This window comes from Marmota marmota, unplaced genomic scaffold (assembly GCF_001458135.2).
Source record: "Marmota marmota marmota unplaced genomic scaffold, marMar, whole genome shotgun sequence".
In the NCBI taxonomy this organism is placed as follows: Eukaryota; Metazoa; Chordata; class Mammalia; order Rodentia; family Sciuridae; genus Marmota; species Marmota marmota.
Window position 1 is genome coordinate 2,268,411 of NW_026000138.1, and position 18,203 is coordinate 2,286,613.

The 18,203-nt window shown below is 44.1% G+C and overlaps 1 protein-coding gene across 1 annotated transcript in view; it reads right to left on the bottom strand.

The window, feature by feature from the left end:
- The window catches only part of LOC107156406 (MLX interacting protein), a 56,563-nt gene that overhangs the window by 38,064 nt on the left and 296 nt on the right, over positions 1-18,203 (bottom strand). Inside the window, 1 exon segment of the mRNA XM_015502460.2 lies at positions 17,976-18,203. This exon segment is cut by the window's right edge and continues 13 nt beyond it. Within this exon segment, the coding sequence (XP_015357946.1) occupies positions 17,976-18,203 (228 nt within the window).

The window sequence follows — 18,203 nt, forward strand, 5'->3', positions numbered from 1 at the left end:
AAAAGGACTAGTGGATAAAGTGCCCCCAGGTCAATCCCCCTCCCCCAAAAAAAAAAAAAAAAAATAAGAACCAAAAATGATGGTGTGAGTCTATTTTACCTACATGGGCACAGAGAAAAGTTAAAAGGACAGTAACATAACGGAACCCCCAACTGTAGTATTTCAAAGGATTCTGTCCTTTCTTTCTGTCTTTAGGGAAATATGCATTCCCCATTTGACAATAAACGTGCATCTCCAAGTAATGAGGAAAGTGGTAAGGGAAGAACCTACATAAAAGAATTTCCACTTGGGGGCTAGGGTTACAGTTCAGTGGTAGAGCACTTGCTTGGCATGTGTGAAGTACAGGGTGTGATTCTCAGCACCGCATATATATAAATAAATATCCATTGACAACTAAAAATAAAGAAAGAAAGAAAGAAAGAATTTCCACTTGGAAAGGGGAAAAGTCAATTGTTCATCTCACATTTAACATAAAGTAAAATTCAACTAACCAGGACACACAGTTTGCCCTGTTGACTGGATTTTTTTTTTTTTTTAAACTTGGAACATTTGAGAAATGAGAACACACTGTAATTTTCTTTTTTTTTTTTTGTGGCACCAGTGATTAAACCCAGGGGCACTTAACCACTGAGCTACATCGCTAGCCTTTTTTATTTTGAAATAGGGTCTTGCCAAGTTGTTGAGGCTGAACTTGTGATCCTCCTGCCTCAGAATACTGAACTGCTGGGATTGCAGGCATGCACCACCATGCTCAGCTGTAATTTTCTTAAGAATCTCATATCTTATAGCCTTTCCCAGATCTGCAGATCATTTCTATCATACATACTAGTTAATTTGACCAACACTTTTAGTGACATAACTGGATAATTACAGCTTCAGAGTATTCCAGAAAAGAAGTTCATACACAGAGCATTCTCTCACAACTACCTGGAACTCAATTAACTATCTAGGAGTGAGTAAAAACAATTCCAGATGGATGAGAAACTTCTGTGCACAGATTCAGAGGACAGTCTCCAAACCCTAAGTTAACTACTCTTATTTTACACTGAATTTAACAAGTTATACAAACCAATAGAAAATGGAAGATCTGGCTGGCAAGGTGGTACACGCCTGTAATCCCAGTGTTTTGGGAGGATGAGACAGGAGGATTACAGGTTCAATGCCAGCTTCAACAACTTAGCAAGATCCTAACTCAAAATAAAAAAAGGAGTTTGAGTGTAGCTCAGTGGCAAAATGCCCTTGGTTCAAGCCCCAGCACGTGAGACAAAAGGGCAGGTCAGCAGTGAACCCCCTGCAGAACCTGAGGAGCTGACAGCCTGGAGGGGACAGTCATTAAAGATTTGAAAACCAGGAGCTCATCCATTCCTAGATTCTTGTGTTCTCCTCAAATAGAATCATGGAGGTGCTTCCCAAGTCTCTCTGAATAAGAACTAGCCCTGGGGAGGTCACTGTATAGGCACCCTTCCACTGGGCTCTGTCACCATGCACTACTGTCTCCTTTCACTCCCACAACCCAATCTATGAGAAAAAGAACTTTGACTTAGCTCTCTGGCACAAGAGTCTTAAATTTCTTTTTCTTTGTTTTCCCCCGCACTCTGTTACTTAAGGTCTCACTAAATTGCAGAGACTGGCTTTGAACTTGTGATCCTCCTGCCTCAGCCTCCAGCCACTGGGATTACAGGTATGTGCCAATGAACCTAGTTTACCTTCTAAACTCTTGAGATGTCATATTGTAACCACACTGCACTTAAGAGTTATTAATCCAAATGCACAGAAATGAAGTTCTTGAAAAGGGAATCTCAATCTCACTATAAACACCTTCCTCTGTGAGCCACCTCAACCCCAGGGGAGTTCCTGATGTCCTTTCCCTTCAGGAGCAGGAGTTCCAGAGACATCTGGATGTCATAATTTGACCCCACAAATAGGACATTGCACTGAGGGGTGAGACAGTGAGTCGATGCATTGAAGTTAGCTTCGGAAACCAAAATACTGAGGCTCCACTCCTATCCTTGAAGGAGCTCAGCCAAACCTTCTGCTCTTGCTGATTACCTCTATAACTTGAAATGTCATACACAAGATAGGGCAGACACCAGGCCCGAAGGGTTAGTTGAGAGGTCAGCCTTGGCAGCAACAACAGCAAGCAGGCAGCTTGGCCAGAGCAGGTAGTCTGTGTATGGAGCAGGCTCAGGCCACCAGAAGTGCTGTGATTCCTGCAAACTACGCTGAAAGGGCCTTACCAAGAGGTAACATGGGCTGCAGCCCTGGAGTCCAGGATGGTCCTGGGATGCCACTGGAGCAGGAGACAGCTGCCTACTCAAATCTGCTGTTGCTATGACCAGGGACAGCAAAGGGAAGACGTTTCTCCCCTCCGGAGCAGCAGAGGTAGAAGGAAAAAGGAGCCAGTGTCAGGACACTGGGGCAACTCAAACCAAAGCAACTGACACTTTATTCAAAACAATGGTGGCTTTGTCAGGAGATTGCAACAGCCCAAGAAGAGCCAGTTGAAAAACTTGCCCTCCCCACCTAATTTCTACCCTCCGGTCCCCATAACTTTGAGATATCATGTTAAAAAGAAGGAAAAGGGCCAGGCATGGAGGTGCATGCCTGGAATCCCAGCAACTCAGGAGGCTGAGGCAGGAGGATCACAAGTTCAAGGCCAGACTCAGCAACTTAGTGAGTCCCTAAGCAACTTAATGAGACTACACCTATAATCCCAGCAGCTTGGGAGGCTGAGGCAGGAGTATTGAGTTCAAAGCCAGCCTTAGCAATTTAGTGAGACTCTAAGAAACTCAGTGAGACCCTGCTTCTAAATAAAATACAAAAAAGGGCTGGGGATGCGGTTCAGTGGTTTAGTGCTCCTGGGTTCAATCCCCACAACAACAACAACAACAAAAAAAGCTGGGGATGTAGCTCAATGGTTAAGTGCCTCTGGGTTCAACCCCTAATACCAAAAAGAAAAAGGAAAAGAAATTATACATTTAATCAACATCAGCCAATGTATGTGATGCAAGAGAAGGTCATCAGCTGCCCTTCAGAGACAACACATCACTGGAGCTGCCTACTGTGCAGCAGGGATACCTACCCAGGAGCCAGGGCTCCCAGGACATGTCTAAATCTTACTGATGAATTTCCAGTGATCCCAGCCAACAAAGAACAAAGGGCTGAAACATCAAGTTTTCTACAGTGCTGCAGTGTCGAGTTCCAGTCACTTGGGAGGGAAGTATCAAGATCTTGATGTGAGTTGGGATGGCTACCCCCTATCTCTGTAAGACCCTCAAAGCAGCTACCCCAGGGTCCTCTAGGACAGGAAACAGTACATTCCCTCTGCAGAAGAACTGGAGGCTCGGGAAAGAACAAGTTACAGTATTTCTCACACCACACCCTGCCCTCCTCACTTCATCCTTACTTTCCAATTGGGGCAATCTCCTGGACTCCACAAACACACCCAGAGCTCCAAGGAGCCAGCAGCAGGCACAATAACAAAGATAAGCAAACAAACTTATCAGGTGAAAAGCAGCTAGCTACACACAGGCTACACCAGCCAGCTCCACTGTAACCTACACTCTGGTAAGCTACTGAGAAGGATATGGAGGGGGCCTAGCAGAGCACAGGTAAGCTCTACCTGCTTGCTGGCTCTCAACTACTGTACAAGGATAATGCCAAGGACAAGCCAGAGCTGAGCTGATAACCAGGCTCTTTGCTGCTGTGAAAGCAGGCTCTCCTATGGGCACCGCCTCTGCCAAGGTTTCGCAGTAGGAAAACAACATGAGTGCTAAAACTAACAGGAAGCATGGGGATATAGCTCAGCAGCACAGCATGTGGTTATTAAGTGTGAAGACCTGGGTTTGGGCCCCAGCAAACCATAAAAAACAAAAACCAAAACAAGAAGAACAACACCAAAATATACTCACCATGCAAAAAAAAAAAAAAATGGAAACAGTTGGTCCAATGGACAGGTGACTACCCTGAAAGAACAGGGAGCTAGGAGCCTGACCCACTGGTTCCTCAGTAAGGGGTCTGAGCAAGAATGCAAAAGGTTGACACAGGGCTGGGTTTGTGGCTCAGTGGTAGAGCGCTCGCTTAGCATGTGCAAGGCCCTGGGCAAGGGCCTGGGCAAGGCCCTGGGTTCGATCCTCAGCACCACATAAAAAGAAATAAGTAAAATAAAGATATAAAAAAAAAGATTGACACAGATACCCAGGCTTCCAGGCCTCTGTGCTAGGACCCCACTTCTACACAGGGCAGGCAAAACATAATCAAATTCCTTGTATATTCAATCACCAGCCCCTCACCCCGCAATCAGCTGACACTGCAGGAGATGAGACATCCCCTCAAGTGAGGAAGGCTGCCAAAAGCAGAGATCAGTCTGCATCTCAGAACACCACCTGACAGAAAATATTTAACCGACGACGTTTCAGAGTGAGTTAGCCTTTCCTCCCATGGCCCTCCCACAGCCTAGGCCTAAATTGCAGGAACACACATCCACAGCACTCACCATTTCGAGAGCTTACCACCTGAGCATCGGTGCTGAGCATTCGTCTGGAATCAAGCCCTTTAGAAGCCCTCACCCTCCTTACTTCAGTAACAACAAAAGGCCAAGGGACAGGCATTCACTGCCAACACCACTGTGATTACTGCCTCAGGGGTCTGACAGCTGCAAAACACACGAAGACTCCTACTGGCTACCAAATATCCTCTGCCCCCTGCTCCTCTGCAGGGACACACATGAAAACACAGACAGCTTTCAAATAAGCAGCCCAGGGTGCCAGAAGAAGGCCACCATTCAGCTGTCTAGCCCCTCACCACCATCCCCATACACACCTACCTGCCTGATGAGGGTGGGCTAGTGTAATGGTGTGGAAGGTACCTGGTATGGCAGTATGAGGTACTGCCTCTTTTCCAAGAGTCCTAAAATGTTCTCAGGGTAAATGATTCTGTCAGAAAGGAGGAGGAGGCAGAGGGACCCTTTGGACAAAGGAGCCAACCTGAGGTATGCAAACAGAATTGGGGCCCAGAAACCTGAGGCTACAAAAATACCATGGAAATAATGCTCAAGGGTCAACAGAGGGATTAAGTAAATCATCCACACAATGAGATACTATTCAGCAACTAAAAACAATGCAGATGAATATTTTGGAACTTTGAAAGATGTTCACAATCTCTTAAATGGAAAACAAAATATACTCACCATGCCAAAAAAAAATTTAAAACAAGGTTTGGAAGGATAAACACTAGGAAATTGACAAGTTATCTCTGGGTATTGTGATTTTTCTTTTTCTTTTAGCTTTATTGCATTTTCTAATTTTCTATAATAAAAATGCAGTTTAAAAGGAAAGATTCATTTTATTTTTAATGTTAAAAATACTGTGAACATAGAGAAATAATGACAAATAAAATCTGGAAGGAAGCTTGGAAAGCACAGTCAAACTCTAAAAAGTAAGGATCTAAGCTTAGAAGGATTCACCAATTTATCAGTGAACAGCAGAGGAAACATTGTATCTCCAATAAATACAAACTCCATTTTAATCTGGTTTAGAAGCAGAAGTAATGCATTTATGAGCCATAAGGGTATCTGCCAACACCTTTATAAATCACATCAAAAAGAGAGAGAGGGGCTGGGGTTGTGGCTCAGCAGTAGAGCGCTTGCCTAGCACGTGTGAGGCACTGAGTTCGATCCTCAGCACCACAGAAAGATAGATAAATAGATAAATAAACAAATATTTTGTATCCATCTACAATTTTAAAAATACTTTAAAAAGAGAGAGAGAAACAGAGGAAGAATTTGGTGACTATACAAGTGAGTATGTGTAGGTGAGAGGAAGCTCTTAATGACACCCACTATTAAGCCAACACACACACACATACACACACACACACAGAGTAATAAAATGAGTAGGTTACAAACTTCAAACAGGAGGCAAGAGGCCCACTCAATCCAGAAGCTATAATTTTGTTTGAACTGTAACCAAATCAACTGCTTCAAGTCCAACTTTTTGCCATCCTCCCCAATCTCAGAATCACCCTATGAAAACAGCCCCATTCTTGTCAAGTATGGTGGTAAGGTTGAGGTGTAATAGTTTAAAAAAGAATGTAAGGCTAAGATTAACTTAGAGTACAAGATTTTCACAAAGCCAGAGTAAACCCCCCATCTCTGGGACAAGATCATTTAGAACCCAGGCCCTCCTCCTAATAAAGAGCCACTGTCTCTGAGGACTTCAGTACAGATGGGCACAGTGGCCCATCTCTAATCCCAGCTACTTAGGAGGCTGAGATAGGAAGATCTTGACTTTGAGGCCAGTCTGGGCAACACAGTAAAACCCAGTCTAAAAATAAAAAATAAAAAGGGCTGGGGATTAGTTCAGTGCTAGAGCACCCCTGGGTTCAAACCCCAGTACCAGGGGTGGGGGGATGATTATGGTCCTGTGAACAAAGCTGAAGGTACACATAGCAGTGGCAACACCTAAAAAACTGTCCTTGTACCAGACCTGGCTCATGGCACACTGTCTTTATCTCTCTTTTGTTTTCCACTTTCCACATTTCACTACCGCCATCTCTTAGGCCAGCCTCGCTTTACACTAGATCCAACCTTAAATTGTACCAAATCAAATTTAAAAGTAGAGTTCACATAAAAATCCAGATTTCCGGGGCTGGGAGTACTCTAGCTCAGTGGTAGAGTGTGTGTCATGCCCTGAGTTTAATCTCCAGAACCCCTCATCCCCCCAAATCAAGATTACTTCCAGCTTTTCAAATATGAAGATGTTCTAACACTGGGCTCAAAATACCAAGAATCACCTGGAGGTGGGTGATGGCTGTCCTCTGGAGCAAACTCTGCCTTGCCCCACAGGTCACTCTCTAGCGCCTTTCCAGTGCTGAGGCCAAGCCAAACAGTTTAAAACTCATATGGTTTTCATAGTAAGTATTTCTCTATAACTGTGACTTTATCAAAAATAGGAAAATAAAATATATAAAAGGTCCTCTTGGACTTACAGATGGCCCATTTTATTTCCTGGTCCTTATGGGGATTTACGTGTAATCCTAACCCAGATAAAGCAATGTTAAGAGGAGAAAGGTCTTAACAGGAAAACTTTACAGAGGGTAATTTGGCAAGTTCTAGTGCACATGCAGAAAACAATTCTCAAGCCACTTTTGATCTATAGGGAAAGTCTCAAAGAAGGTCACTTTCCCCGATGATTCCTCCCTTTCATGTATGAAGTAAAGATACAGAATCATGGTTCCATACATGGACATAGTTAGGATTCTTAAGACCATCTGATCCTGCACTTTCCAAGTCACATTCCCTAAAAATAATGTGGAAAGTCTAAATTGTTTCAATATTAAACAAACAAACAAACAAACAAACCACAGCTCTGTTAAGATATAATTTACATACCATAAACTTCACCCTTTATAATTTACATACCATAAACTTCAACCTTTAAAAATATTCAATAGCTTTTGGTATATTCACACCATTGCCACTCTAATTTTACAACATTTTCAACATCTCCTCAAAAATATGTACCCTTACTGTGTCCAGTGGCACATTCCTATAATCCCAGCAACTTGGGTGACTGAGGCAGGAGGATTGCTAGTTCAAGGCCAGCCTCTGCTACTTAGCAAGGCCTTAAGGAACTCAGTGATGCCCTGTCTCAAAAAAAAAAAAACAAAAAGGGATGGGGATGCAGCTCAGTGGTAAAGCATCCCCAGTATCCAAAAAAGAAAAGGAAAAAAAAGTATCTAGGGATCCAGGGGATGGGGACGTAGGTCAGAGGTAGAGTGCTTGCCTGCTTGCCTTATATGTACAAGACCTAGGGTTCAATACCCAACACCACAAAATTGTAACAAAACAAAAATATTAACAGGGACTAACCATTCTCTCTTCTCTTAAGCCCCCAGTAACCACTTTCCATTTCTGTTGATTTTCCTACTCTAGACAGTTCATATCAATGGGATCACAATATGTGGTCCTTCTGTGTCTGGCTTCCTTCACTCCCCATAATGTTCAAGGTTCATCCATGTTGTAGCCATGTATCAGAGTTTCACTTCAAGTTGTTTTCAATTGTTTTGTTTTTTGCTTTTGTTTTAGTTTTTGTGGTGCTGGGGATCCATTCCAGGGCCTCCTGCATGCTACCCAAGTGCTCTACCACTGAGCTACAGTTCCCAACCTTGGATTTTTTTTTCATTCTTTTTTTTTTTTTTGCAGGGGGGGGATACCAGGGATTGAAATCAGGGGTACTCAACCACTGAGCCACATCCCAGCCCTTTTTTTGTGTTTTATTTAGAGACAGGGTTTCACTGAGTTGCTTAGCAACTCACTTTTGCTGAGGCTAGCTTTGAACTCTCAATCCTCCTGCCTCAGTCTCCTGAGCCGCTGGGATTACAGGCCTGCACCACCACACCCAGCTAAATATTTTTAAAGTATATATTTCTTTGATCAAGTCACAATGGACATTCGTTAAAATATGATGCTTTTTTCATTTTCTCTAACATGTTATGAACATTTTCAAACATACTGGAAAGTTGAAAGAATTATCCAATGAACACTCATGTAACCACCATCTGGATTCTGTGTCAACATTCTTTTTTTTTTTTTTTTTTAAAGAGAGAGAGAGAGAGAGAGAAGAGAGAGAGAAATTTTTAATATTTATTTTTCAGTTGTCGGTGGACACAACATCTTTATTTTATGTGGTGCTGAGGATCGAACCCAGCACCCTGCGCATGCAAGGCAAGCACATTACCGCTTGAGCCACATCCCCAGCGCCTCTATGTTAACATTCTGACATACTTCCTTCATCACAATCCATCAGTCCTTGCATCAATCCATATTATTTTATTTAAGCAGTGGTTCTCAAAGGGTACGTAAGACCCTTCTAGGAGCCCACGATATCAAAACTATTTTATTTTTATTTTTATTAGTTGCTGATGGACATTTTATTTTACTTATTTATATGTGGTACTGAGAATCAAACCCAGTGCCTCACACATGCTAGGCAAATTTTCTACCAATGAGCTACAACCCCAGCCCCCTCAAAACTATTTTCAAAGTAATACTAAGAAGTTCTTTGTCTTTAATGCTCATTCACTGCAGAGTATGCGGTACAGCTTTCCAGACAAGTAGTTGCAGTTTGCTTGGGATTTTTTTGGTACTGAGGATTGAACCCAGGGTTCCTACCACTGAGCCACATCTTCAGGCCTTTTTATAAAGTTCCTTAGGGTTTTCACTAAATTACTTAGGCTGGCCTCAAATCCACCTGCCTCAGCCTTTGGAGCTATCGGGATTACAGGTGTGTGTCACCATGCCTGGCTAATGACTTTATTTTTTAAGTGCTTAATAAATAGTTTAAATTTTTCTCAGAGTTGGTTTTTAATATGGTTATATATAGATATAATCTGCCAGGCATGGTAGTGCAGACCTACATTCTCAGCTGCTCAAGAGACTGAGGCAGGAAGACTGCAAGATTGAGACCAGCTTCAGCAATTGCAGTAATTATTTAAAAATAAAAAGGACTGGAGATGCAGGTCAGTGGTAAAACATCCTGGAGTCAATCCTCAATACCAAAAGAAAAAGAAAAAGATATAGCCCACATATACAAAAAGAGTAAAGCAGTCCCAAGACCAAAAAGTTTGTGAGACACTAATTTAAAGCATTTCAGAGTAGAACGTAGACAGAGTACATCATCACTTCATCCCTAACATCTTAGCATGCATAACACCAACTACAGTTTAATATTTGTCCCTGGTTTTTGGTTTTGGTAGGAACTGCATAGAATAAAATGCACAAGTCTTTCATTCTTTCTGGTGTAAGGTATTGAGCCCAGGGCCTCATGCATGCCTTTTAAATTTTGTACTTACTTATTTGTTTTTATTCTCATTTTGGCAATGGGGCTTGAGCCCAGAAGCACTTTATCATGGAGCCACATCCCCAATCCTTTATTTTTTGAGACAGGATCTTACTAAGTTACTCTTTTTTTATGAGCTGTAAAGTCTTCACTATTACCCAAATGGGATTCTGCATACTCTGTCTGAGAATCAAAGGCTAACAACAAGGAATCCTGTTTCTATATTCCTATACATAACCACACCCATCCGAGTTAAAAAAAAAAAAAAAAAAAACATTCAGGATTTACGGTAGTACAGATCACAGGATAAAAACCCTTCTGTTCAGAAGGCAAGTTTCAAACCCCAAAGCCCCACCACCCATCCAATCATCCAATGTCCTGCTCAGGAGGCACATCAAAGGGAAGAGGACAAGATGGTACAGCATGGCCAGAAGAAGGAACCCAGGTGCATGGACCTGGGCCTCCCACACTGACAGCCCCTCTCATCCTTTGTCATACCTTGTCACACAGCCCAAGTCCCAGCTGTCAGGAAAGCCTTGGGCAACAAAATTTTCTGCACTGAGGTGTTCTCAGCACAAATATACCAGCCACACAATGCAGGTTCCCTATTTCAGTCATGGCTCTAGAAGCTCAGGCCCCAAAATGCCCAGTCATCACTAACTCCTTGCTTTCCTTCGCCCCCCCAGGTCCAATTCACCAGCAAATCCAAAGACCACCTTGAGTCCATCCACTTCTCACACTCCACCTGACACGGAGTGTCCCAGAACAGAGAGTAACGGCCTCTAACTGGGATCCTCGCTTCTCTGGCCCCCTAGAGACTACTCTACTAGTTTCCTGTGAACTAATCTACAGATGAGCCACCATGAGCTGCTCGATGAAGACAAATTAATATTCCCAGCACAGTGAGAAATGTGCTAACTCCCCACCACAACCAACAAGTTCCCTTGCCTTCTCAGGTTTATCTCCTACACCCCATCTGCCCTCAACCTCATCATGCTGGCCTTCTTTCTAACCTGGGCTGCTTCCTTCCATGCCTGCCTCCTACTTGCTACACATGTTTTGGTTTAATCTAAAATGTCACCTCTTCAGAAGTCTTTTCCAAGCAGTCCAAAGTATCTGCCCACCCTCCCTGCACCCATCACTTCTATCCTTCATTTTGTTTTATGGTCTTGGCTGCATTCAGAATATCAAGATCTGATTTGCTGACTGACTCTCCCACTGGAGTGGAAGTTCCATGAGGGGAGATGATAAATCTGTCTTGTCTACTACTGTGTCCCCAACTGCTGACCTGTGCCTGGAACACAAGAGGCCCAATGAATACTTGTTGGGGGAATAAGCATTTGAGCTTGGGGCATCTAAGCCAAGACCACAACCAAACATATGCTGTGGCCTGTGAGGTTCTGCTCAGAGAAAGAGCCAGTCAGCGTCCCTCAAATGTCTGAATTGGAGTCTACAGGGCTAATTTAATTAGACAACTGGCAAAGAGCACTAGTAATAACAGGAAACTCTGAGTGAGGTCCACATGTGAAAACACAGGCCCTAGGGAGCTTAAGGTGGCAGACATGGAGGCTCCCGTAAGCAGAGGAGCAGAGAGAAGAAACAGCAGCAGGTGAGAGTGCCAACAGGCAGCAGGAATGACATCACCAAGGAAAGTGGTGCCTACGAGGAGGCGAGGACTGCATGGTGGTCCATCAGTAAAGAGAGGCATCACCCCTGCTGACCACTAAGGCTGCCAGGGACCAGCACCAGTCTCCGCTGCCCTCCAGTAGTTCTCACATTAAACCCAGGGGTGCTTTATCACTAAGCTACATCCCCAGCCCTTTTTTTGGGGGGGGGAGCGGGAAAGGGTCTTGCTAAATTGTGGAGGCTGGCTTTGAACTTGCAATCCTCTTGCCTCAGTCTCCCAAATTGCTGGGATTACAGGCGTGTGCCACTGTGCCCAGCCTGATCCTTTCAATAAACCCCTATCCTATAGGCACACAGCCCAAAGAGCCCTGTCTAAACCCAGTCCTGGGACCTGGAATTCTAACCATAGATGAGGGATCTCCAACAAAAGACAGAAAAGAATCACTGGAGACACAGGACTTCTAGACTGCACATTTTATACCCAAGAGTTTATTCAATTTCCAGGAAGGGGCTGGGTGTCATGGCACATGCCTACAATCCCAGCAACTTGGAAGGATGAAGCAGGAGGATCACAAGTTCAAGGCCAGCCTCAATTTATCAAGGCCTAAAGCAAGTTTGCAAGACCCTGTCATAAGATAAAAAATAAAAAGGGCTAGGGCTAGGGACATAGTTGGACCCCTGGATTCAATATCTAGAATCAAAAAAAGAAAAGTAAAAGAAAGAAAAAGAAATCTGAAGAAGGGGCGCTCATGCTCTGAATTTTTCATTAGCTTCTATATCCCTACAAAATAAATCAGATTGGGGCTGGGATTGTATCTCCATGGTGGAGCACATGCCTAGCATGCACTGAGGCCCTGGTTCTGATCCCCAGCAACAATAAAAAAGTCTATTGACTTTCCATAATATCCTCCTATGGGAATTATAACAGGCAGGGGAAAAAACAAGGACACAATCCACTGTATAGACTTTTCTTTGACCAGGGCCCTTCTATTGCTACAGCCCCCTGGAGCCCAGTACACTCAGCATAATCAATATAACCCTGGGGTGGGTTTGCCAATGAGGGAAAAGAACTTAAAAGACTTTCATACCATGATTGGGTGCTTAACATTTCCCCCAAGAAACTTCTGAATCAGGTGCCACAGCTCACACCTGTTATCCCCCCTACTCAGGAGGCCGAGGCAGAATTGCAAGTTTGAGGTCTGCCTGGATAACTTAGCAAAACCTTGTCTTAAAACAAAAACAATTTAAAAAAACAAACAAACAAAAAAAAAAAAACAATCATAGAAAGAATCTACAACATAGCAGCTGTTTAGTTAGTATGAGTTTTCTTATATTGCCCTACCAAATAAACCCTTTTACTTCTTCTCTTCCTTAAAATATTTTTTTTAGTTGTCAATGGGCCTTTATTTTATTTATTTATATGCGGTGCTGAAAATCAAACCCTCACACATGCTAGGCAAGTGCTCTACTATTAAACTACAACCCCAGTCCTCTAACTTCTTTTTTCAGACTCTCTTTCCCCAATTTTATCAACCATTCTTTGCCCTTCCATTGAGCTAGCAATTAACTACTCAACCTCTACATAAAAATAGAAATTTGGTTCTGGACTACTGAAGGGCAGAAAATAGGTAAGAAGAATAGTGGGGCTTCCCACTGGGAAAGAGAATCCAAGACTTTTGACAGTTAATACAGGGAAGGGGAGATAAGCATTGAACCTGACTGATGTCAGCAAAACTGTCCACATAGATACTAGTTATAGCATTGCACATACTCTCAGTACAGTGTAGACACTTCCTCAGCAAGGCATTAGACCTGGTTCACATTGTTACAGCCCTTACTAACTGCTGTCATTGCTGTGTCTGTCCCACAACTAGTCTTCTATGAAACTCCTTTAGAGATTGACATTTTCATCTCTGTAGCCACAGCTCCCAACTCAGTGCTTGTATGTGCAAACACATATACACATACACACACTTTTTTCTTTTTTTGATGGTGGTGGTATTGGGATTGTACCCAGGGTCTTGTACGTGCCAGACAAGTGCTCTACCACTAATCTACATCCCCAACTTTTTTTTTTCCTTTTTTTAAATGTTAAGACAGAGTCTTGCTAAGTTGCCCAGGCTGGTCTTGAATTTGTGATCTTCCTGCCTCAGTTTCCCAAGGCGCTGTGATTACAGGGATGTGTAACTACACTTCCACCACCTTTTAGAGGCAGGGCCTTGCTATGCTGCCCAGGCTGGTCTTCAACTTCTACACTCAAGGGATACATACTCCTGCCTCAGACGCCAGAGTGCTGGGACTACAGGCATGTGCCACCATGTGCAGCTAGTGCACACTATCCAATAATTAAAGGTTAAAGACAGAACAAGAGAAGAAGAATACCTTAACTTTTTTGTGGAAGCAGCAGAGTAAAACTCAGCTGGGCATGGCACACACCTGTGAACCCAGCTACTCAGAAGGCTGAGGTAAGAGGATGGGAAGTTTGAGGCCAGCCTGGGGAACTTAGCAAGACCCTGTCTCAGAATTTAAAAATTTTTAAAAGGGCTAGGGATGTAGCTCAGTGGTAGAATGCTTGCCCAGCATGCACAAGGTCCTGGATTCATCCTCCAGTACCCTGCCAAAAAAGGAGGAGGAAGGGGAGGAGCAAGAGAAAGAGGATGCTGCTTTGAAACTTAAAATTTTAGAGGACATAATGCTCTGTCTTCAGTCCTTGTTATTCCCAAGTCTGATACAGCCTCCCTCCTTAAGCCACGAACAAAGGGTTACCATACCGGGCACACGTGTGGGGACCACATCCTGAAAACTTACATACCAAGGTTACCTTACAGCTCTTAGTCAAAATGTCTCCTCCAATATCCACTTAAGCAGAAAGCTGTTTTCCAGAAAGCTATTTTTATCTTAAAACACATGAAAAGAGTATCTTCTACCTTCTGAAAACTTCATACCAAGGTTCCCTGCAAGGAATTAAAAAGTAGAAAAGTGAAACCAAAACTGACCACAAAAAGCTACACACTAGATGTGTTCAGAATCTGTGTGGGGGATGTACATGTGTGACATTCCTTGAAATGTTAAGAGGGCAAGAATCATGAACTATGTTCTAGAGTGCATAGCTCCACTGTGGAGCCTTAGAAAGGACTCAGCCAAATCAAGAATGCTTCTGTTTAGTATTTATTAGGTGGACATTTAAAAACCACCCTAAAAGACACGAGTTGGATACATTTTTTTTTCTGATTATAAATGAGAAACTTGGGATCCTAGAAAATGTCAGTTGAATGAGAATGCAGAATTGAAATTCCATCATGCTCCACCTGCTATAGTCAGATGGGTAAACCTCCTCTTGCCTATTATTTGCCAGATACCAGGCACATTCACAGACATATCTCAGTTAATACTCATTTCCACCCTGCAGAAAAGTTCTAGCCACCCCATTCCAGAGCAGCAGACAGGAAAGCTTAGGAAAGTAAAGCCACCTGTAGCTCTTCCATGTCTTCTACCACCTACCAATTTTGCCTTGGGTAGAGGCAATTTCTTCCCCTCTAAGATATCCTAACAATTGAACACATATTTTAGGACCAAATCAAGACATTTTGCCACAGGGCTACTCAGCATCTCAGAGTGGGTGGCCATGGATTTTAAAGCCAGCTACAAAGAAAATGGAATCCCCTTGGCACAGTCACCAGGCAGGCCACTGGGCTTGCTCACACTGTCTTCTGTCCCCCAAATACCATATTTCCCCCACCAAAGTCAGCCCTGGTCAGACTTCAGGAGTTAAAGCCTTTCTCTTGTTTTGGAACAGACCATGTTCGTGATCCCTAGACCACTTCTCAGAACTGGGTGAAAAATAACCACAACTTCCCCTGCACTTGGTTCCTCCCCAAAGACTGTGAACCTCAGCTGGAAACAGCTGGGAGGCAGCAGCTAACAGGAAGCCAAAAAAAAAAAAAAGGCACAGAGTGTACCAGGGAGAGTTAGGCAGCTAGAACCAAGAGGCCAGGGGACAGCCAGGACACTGAAGTTAGGAAGGACCCAAGACAGAAACAGTCACATAGAAGAGCAGTTCCAGCTGACATTCCTCTCAGCTGAAGTAAAGAAGAAACCAGGAAAAGCAGTAAAGGCTCTGACCCCACTGAACAGGAAGTCAGACCAGCTCTGAAGCTGAGTCTCTTTCCTCCCTGTCCCCCACCTCAACCTTACTTCTCTGAAAGTCATCTGGTAATCATAGCAAAAGAGCTGAGGTCAAAAACTGCCTTTTCCCCAGCTTTTCTGTCAATCTCTACCAAAATTCCACACTGCCAACTAACTTCAGGAAAAGCCAAATTGAGCCTCACACAGAGACGTAGAGTATCTTCATGAAAAATTAGTAAGCAGATCCCAGCAGGGGACCTTTGGTGGTGGACAGACCTAGGTGGCAGTAGAAGGAACTCAGGCATAAGGAACAGCAAGAAAAGCAAGAGAGCTAGGGGGCTAGAAGCTCTGAAAATCAAGGTAAGCACCAAACTAGTGGTGCATTTTGCAATCAAAAAAGGTAACTGAGCAGTGGCCAGTTGCCAAAATATTTTTGAAAGAAATGAAGGGGGGGGGAGCCATTACTGAAATTCTTTGGTGTTATTTAATAAGCCTTTAGGTTATCTAAACAAAGGGCAAAGGGGAGACTAGCTTAATTTTCCTTTTGCTGACCTGACTTGAAGCTTTCAAGCCTGCGCCTCCTGTGACTCAAGCATCATTCTTTCACTGTACATGCAGAAGTTTATATTAAAGTAGAGGATTAAATTTTCTTAATAAGACACATTCCTGTCTTTCACCTCTGGTTTTGTTTGAAAAAGCTTTCTCATAGATTATGCTGTGATCTAGTTGCTTTAATTCCAATGGAAGTTCTCAAAATTTGAGACTGAAGGGTGAACAGAACTGCAACATCAATGCCATTTTTTTTTTTTTAAACAGAACATCTTCTAGGCTCAGTGCCAGCTCAAACTGGCAAGACCTGAGAATCAGAGCAGAGACTGACCAATGTGCCACGTCAGGGGGATAGGATAAAGAAATATGGAACAAGCCATCAGGGAAACCTTCATAAAAGGAAACAGGGGTGAGGGGTCTGTCTCAGCAACATAACAAAGGAACAGGTAGACTAATCATTTATTCCAGAGGAAGAAAATGCCATCCAGAGCTAAGTATATAGCATTTTAAATTCAGGTAAATAATGTTTTAACTTGGATTTATTCAGGGATCACTACTCTTTTAAGGAAGAAAGAAAGAAAAAGAAAAAAATAAAGTCTTTCATGCAGAAAGACTGCTTAAACCCAAGAGTTTGAGACCAGCGTGGTTACACAGCAAGGTACCTTCTCAAAAATAAACAAATAAATAAATAAAGGAGAGGGAAATATTTCTGCTCTTCTCTACAGTGTTACTGGAGTCTCATAGGAAACTTTGCCTGTGCTGCCTGTGAAGCAGAGCTAAGTGAGCCAGGGCCACTGCATTTACTAATGCAAGAGATTCAATTCTGTAGGGATCCCATGGGGTGGCGGGGGTGGAGGAGGTCTGTGCAAGGCTGGGCTGTTCAGGCCAAGGCAGCCAGGGCAAAGAAGTTCTATGATTGAGTGAGAAAAGTCACCTGAAGCAAATGCCTAACATATAACCTGAGGAAGGGAGAGAAGAGTGGAAAGACTTCTTAACCCTTGAGAGGCAGGTATTTCTTTCTGTGACTTTGAAAAAAGAGATGTCTGCTCAAAGCCAAATCCACATGTCAGGATGATATCTGGGATGTGTGCCCTAAACACTGACATCTCCCTCATCTAATGTTTCAGGGACACCCAGAAAACCCTTCAACTTGCCAGGAGAACAGACTGCACCTCCAACCGCTGTAGCTCCAAAAGTCTTCCTAGGAGCACCCAGGGCCCTCCCCAAGGGCTACCCAATAAATAGATTGTGAGGAGGCCCAGACTCCAGGTGCACAGACAATACCAAAAGTAGCTAACATTAATGGAGCTGTACAGGGCTGTAATAAGCGCTTTATCTATCCAATCCATCCCCACAATAGCCCCCTGGAGGCAGATACGACCGTCATCTCCTCTTTATAAAGGAGGAACCAGGCTCCAAGGTGTTACACAATCATTAAATAGTGGAGCCAGCGCCCCAGACACCCTGGACAGGTGGTCTTAATCACCGCTAGGTATTGTTGGAAACACAAAGAGTTTTGGGGAAGGGGTCGACAGAGCTGGGCAACACAAGGTGCAGCCTTACTACAACGGTTTCTGGTCCGAGATGGGGGGCTCCTGGGACACTGGAGTGGGGGGGCCTGGATGGGGAATGTGAAGCCGGAAGAACCCAGGCACTGATGACAGGGGAAGCGGCCAGGACCGCGGCGCCTCTCACAACGTTGGGACTCCCTCCCAAAGGGAAAGCGTGGAGCCAAAGGGACCCCCGGGGTCCCAGCCCTCCACGCTCGTTTTGTCTAAGGAAGGCCCCGGTGAGAGACGGGGCCCGGCCGGGTCCCCGAAGGTCGCCGGGTCCCACCTGTAGGCCAGGGTCATGCACTCGAAGAGCTTGGTGAGCGAGGCATCGATGGACAGGTGGCAGGAGCTGGTCTTGCCGAAGCTGTAAGTCTGGCACGTCTGCTTGTTGACCGTGTCGAAATCGTAGCCCTTCTTAGGCGGGTGCTCGCGGTGCGGCGACGACACCATGAAGTGGCCGCTGTGGATGATCTGCTGGGGGCGCGAGGGCTCCTCGCGGCCCGGCCCGGCC